We start from the raw sequence: 3,599 nt of genomic DNA, 5'->3' as shown, positions 1-3,599 counted from the left end.
ATAAGTTTATCCGAGTCACCAGCCTCAGAAATCGCAGGTTAACAGCAGCTCAGATTAGAGACCAGGTCAATACCACACAGAGTTCTAGCAGCAGACACATCTCTACAACAACTGTCAAGAAGAGACTTTGTGCAGCAGGCCTTCATGGTAAAATAGCTCCTAGGGAACCATTGCTAAGGACAGGCATCAAGCAGAAAAGACTTGTTTGGGCTAAAGAACACAAGCAATGGACATTAAACCAGTGGAAATCTGTGCTTTGGTCTGATGAGTCCAAATTTGAGATCTTTGGTTCCAACCTCCGTGTCTTTGTGCGACTCAGAAAAGGTGAACGGATGGACTCTACATGCCTGGTTCCCAGCATGGAGGAGGAGGTGTGATGGTGTGGGAGTGCTATGCAGGTGACACTGTTGGGGATTTATTCAAAATTGAAGGCACACTGAACCAGCATGGCTACCATAGCATCTTGCAGTGGCATGCTATTCCATCCAGTTTACGTTTAGTTGGACCATCATACATATTTGTGGGCTTATTGAGCTTTGTGTTTTGGGGCATTTTTTAAGTTTCACTGGTGCTAGTGAAAGGGGCCTCTCAGTCTGTCAGGGTTGTGAGCGAGTGTGGTTCCACATCAGGGACTGTGTGGCCACATCCTTAAACACTCCATGCCTCCCTGGTTCTGTGTGGACAAGGGGTGTCTGTGTTGAACTCTGCCAAGCTGACCTATGTGTCACCAGGGGGGTGCGGAAAGTGGGGAGAAAGCACTACATGATACTTCTGTTGTAATAGTGACGTCAGGCAAGGTGACGAGTTGCAGGTTCATCACTGTTTCATATTCATCTTATTTTTTTACTTTAAAGGGAATCTGTCAGCAGGTTTTTTCTACATAATCTGAAGAAAGCAGGAGATAGAGACTGAAACACAAGAGTTCATGGATGTGTAACTTGTCAAAGTGTGTACTGTTGTTTACTAGCTGTGAAAGATTTATCATTAAGAGATTAACATTGCTGGACTGCATTAATCTGGCAACTCCCCCTGTGAAAAGCAGCTCACTGTCTGTGGACTTTGTACATAGAGGACCTGGTGTGGGCGGGGGCAGGTCTCTCAGTTGTGTTTATTTCTCAATCTAAAAGCTATGATTGTATCAGAAATGCAGCACTCTGTAATCTAGGTGATACATCTTTGAATTAAGTTTCTCGTTGCCTACATCATGCTGCTCTCAAATAAGGTAACAAAAACCTGCTGACAGATTGCCTTTAATTAAAATAATAATTTTATCAAAATTAAAGATCCAAAAATTGACTAAAAGCAACATGTTCTTAGTCATAGAAAATAATTCTTCACTGAATGAAACTTTGAAAGAATGCACAGTATTTTCTTGTTAAATAGGTATAATATACTCACATTACGATAATTAATCATTAGTATAGGGATGTGCATTACAATAAAGCAGCATTTCTATAATAAGTTTTTAATGCAGTGTGTTTTAGAAAAAATGGAAGTAACCTATTTTACTTAATGGATGCAGATATGTGGCAGTAAATCTGCAACATCAAAAACTGACCAAAAGCTCCTCCTGAGAACAAAGCGCAAGACAGAAAAACAACTAATGCAAATTCCTGTGTAAACATATATTAATGCAAAAATATCAAATTAAAATAGTTAAAGCATATAAAAAATGAAACTAAAACAGAATGCTGACAGTAAAGATACAGTGGGGAAAATAAGTATTTGATAGTCAATCAGGGGTAAGGTCACCTTTCAGGGTTTCCCAAAGGGGGGGATGGCTCCCAAATGAAGGGGACTAAAACCGCACTGGAGGGATATCCAAAGTCCTAAGATAAATGTGTGTCGCAGCCGAGTAACAAGTTCCCTGCTGTTATCTTTAGGAGGTGTCATGCCCCCTGGCCTTATAGCCGCCCGGTGTCCATTGAACTTTCAGACAATGGACTGCAGCATAGGTCGGCATTGCTCCTATTTTGTCCATCTGGCTTGCAACGCCGTTCCTCAACCTGGCGAGGTCCCTCAGGCATGCTCCGTGTCCATAAATGACATGCGGGTGACTGGACTATTGTACACAGGAACTTTGGTGACTCTGATAAGAAAGTTCAGTACCAGTCACTTCAGAAACAGCATGCTTTCTCCAGACAGCAAATGCACCGAATGAAGGTTCAAATAGCAACTCTGTTGCAGTTGAAAGGTTCTCATATTGATCCAGAGCAACTGGAGAGGCTACAGTCAATGGTTGCACAGAAGAACACTGAAGTTGAGAAACTGCTTGTAAAGGTGCGACAACTTGAAAAATGTCAGTCCTATGAAAATGGCCAGTCAAAGATGGATATTGATGTTTTGGTTCAAGGTGATGACGTCTATTATGTGGATTTACTTAAAATGAAACTGGAGAATTCAAATAAGGAGATGGAGAAGCTAAAAGATGAATTATCGCTACAAAGAATGAAAGCTTTAGCAGAAAGCCATCGAGTCTTGGAGTTGGAACGGAAGCTTTTTAACACTGATAGACATCTTAAACTCTCCCAGAGTGAAAACATGAACCTTCGTATCGGCCTGGATGAACTGAGGATGAAATATGAGCCTGATGAAATTGTGAGAGTGCAAACTCAGATACGAAGACGAGAAGAACTTCCACTTGACTGTTCAGCTGAAAATGAAGCTAATAGCAAATCTCTGTCTGTCAGTGGTTTTAAGTCAGTCTCTGACAGCAATCAAAATGAGAAACAAAATATAATTGTGTCGGAAGTTAATACCAAGTCTCCTGAAGAGGAATTTGCATCTTCTGCTGATCCTCATGTACCCAAGAGTCCAGATATTCCAAGCAATGCCCAACCTATGAAGGAGCGTAAGAGAGTAAGAATAGCAGAAGAGCTAAATGACCCCCATACATTAAGTAACAAAGACATAACATCTACATCCCCCAGGTCGTCCACTGGAGATTTAAGCTGTGAAGTAGCAAATGACGATGAGGAGAAACGCTTGCAAAAGTATGCGAGGAAATCAAGACACAAAGCTCAACCCGTTCTTCATGTGTCATCAAAACCAGCCTCCGTAACACAATGTCCACAGCAATAATACTGCTTATGTCATTTTGCCACTTACAGATACTTACAGATGCTTAGAATTCTAATTAACCGTACATGCAGAGTACGTTTTGTAACAAAAGGTGACATGAGAGATAAGATTTTCCTCAAATAGGCTTCCTTCTTGTGCAAACATGCATTCTTCCCTTGCTTATTTTTCTGACTCTGATAAGAGCCACACTTCCATTCCAACTGGTCCCTGGGAAGGTGGTAGGATTCCGGTGTACCCATGGGGATAAAATAACTATTATGTGGCCCAGGTCGATGTGAGCATGGACTGTGGCATCATGTCTCATGAAGTGGGTGTCGTCAAGGACTTGTTGCACCCCATAATAATAGGATAGGACTTTATATTGTTCTGGGACATGTGGAGGAAAACAGAGCCAAATGTTCCACAGCGACCCAACAATGCCGTTTCGCCCTCTATTTGAGGAAGCCAGTCAGGTGAAACAGTGCTGTTGGGGTCGCTGTGGAACATTCTTAACCAGGATACATACTAATGTAAGTTCA

At 41.7% G+C, this 3,599-nt stretch overlaps 1 protein-coding gene across 1 annotated transcript; it reads left to right on the top strand.

The window, feature by feature from the left end:
- Positions 1-2,099: 2,099 nt before the first annotated feature.
- Positions 2,100-3,241, top strand: LOC138665661 (protein Spindly-like). The gene has a single exon (XM_069753337.1). It carries the CDS (start codon positions 2,149-2,151, stop codon positions 3,079-3,081), a length of 933 nt encoding a protein of 310 aa, XP_069609438.1. The 5' UTR covers positions 2,100-2,148; the 3' UTR covers positions 3,082-3,241.
- The last annotated feature ends 358 nt before the right edge of the window (positions 3,242-3,599 follow it).

The sequence above is a fragment of the Ranitomeya imitator genome, chromosome 1, assembly GCF_032444005.1.
Source record: "Ranitomeya imitator isolate aRanImi1 chromosome 1, aRanImi1.pri, whole genome shotgun sequence".
Taxonomy (NCBI): Eukaryota; Metazoa; Chordata; class Amphibia; order Anura; family Dendrobatidae; genus Ranitomeya; species Ranitomeya imitator.
Note: the sequence above shows the minus strand (reverse complement) of the source record. Positions and strands in the feature narration are given on the sequence as shown.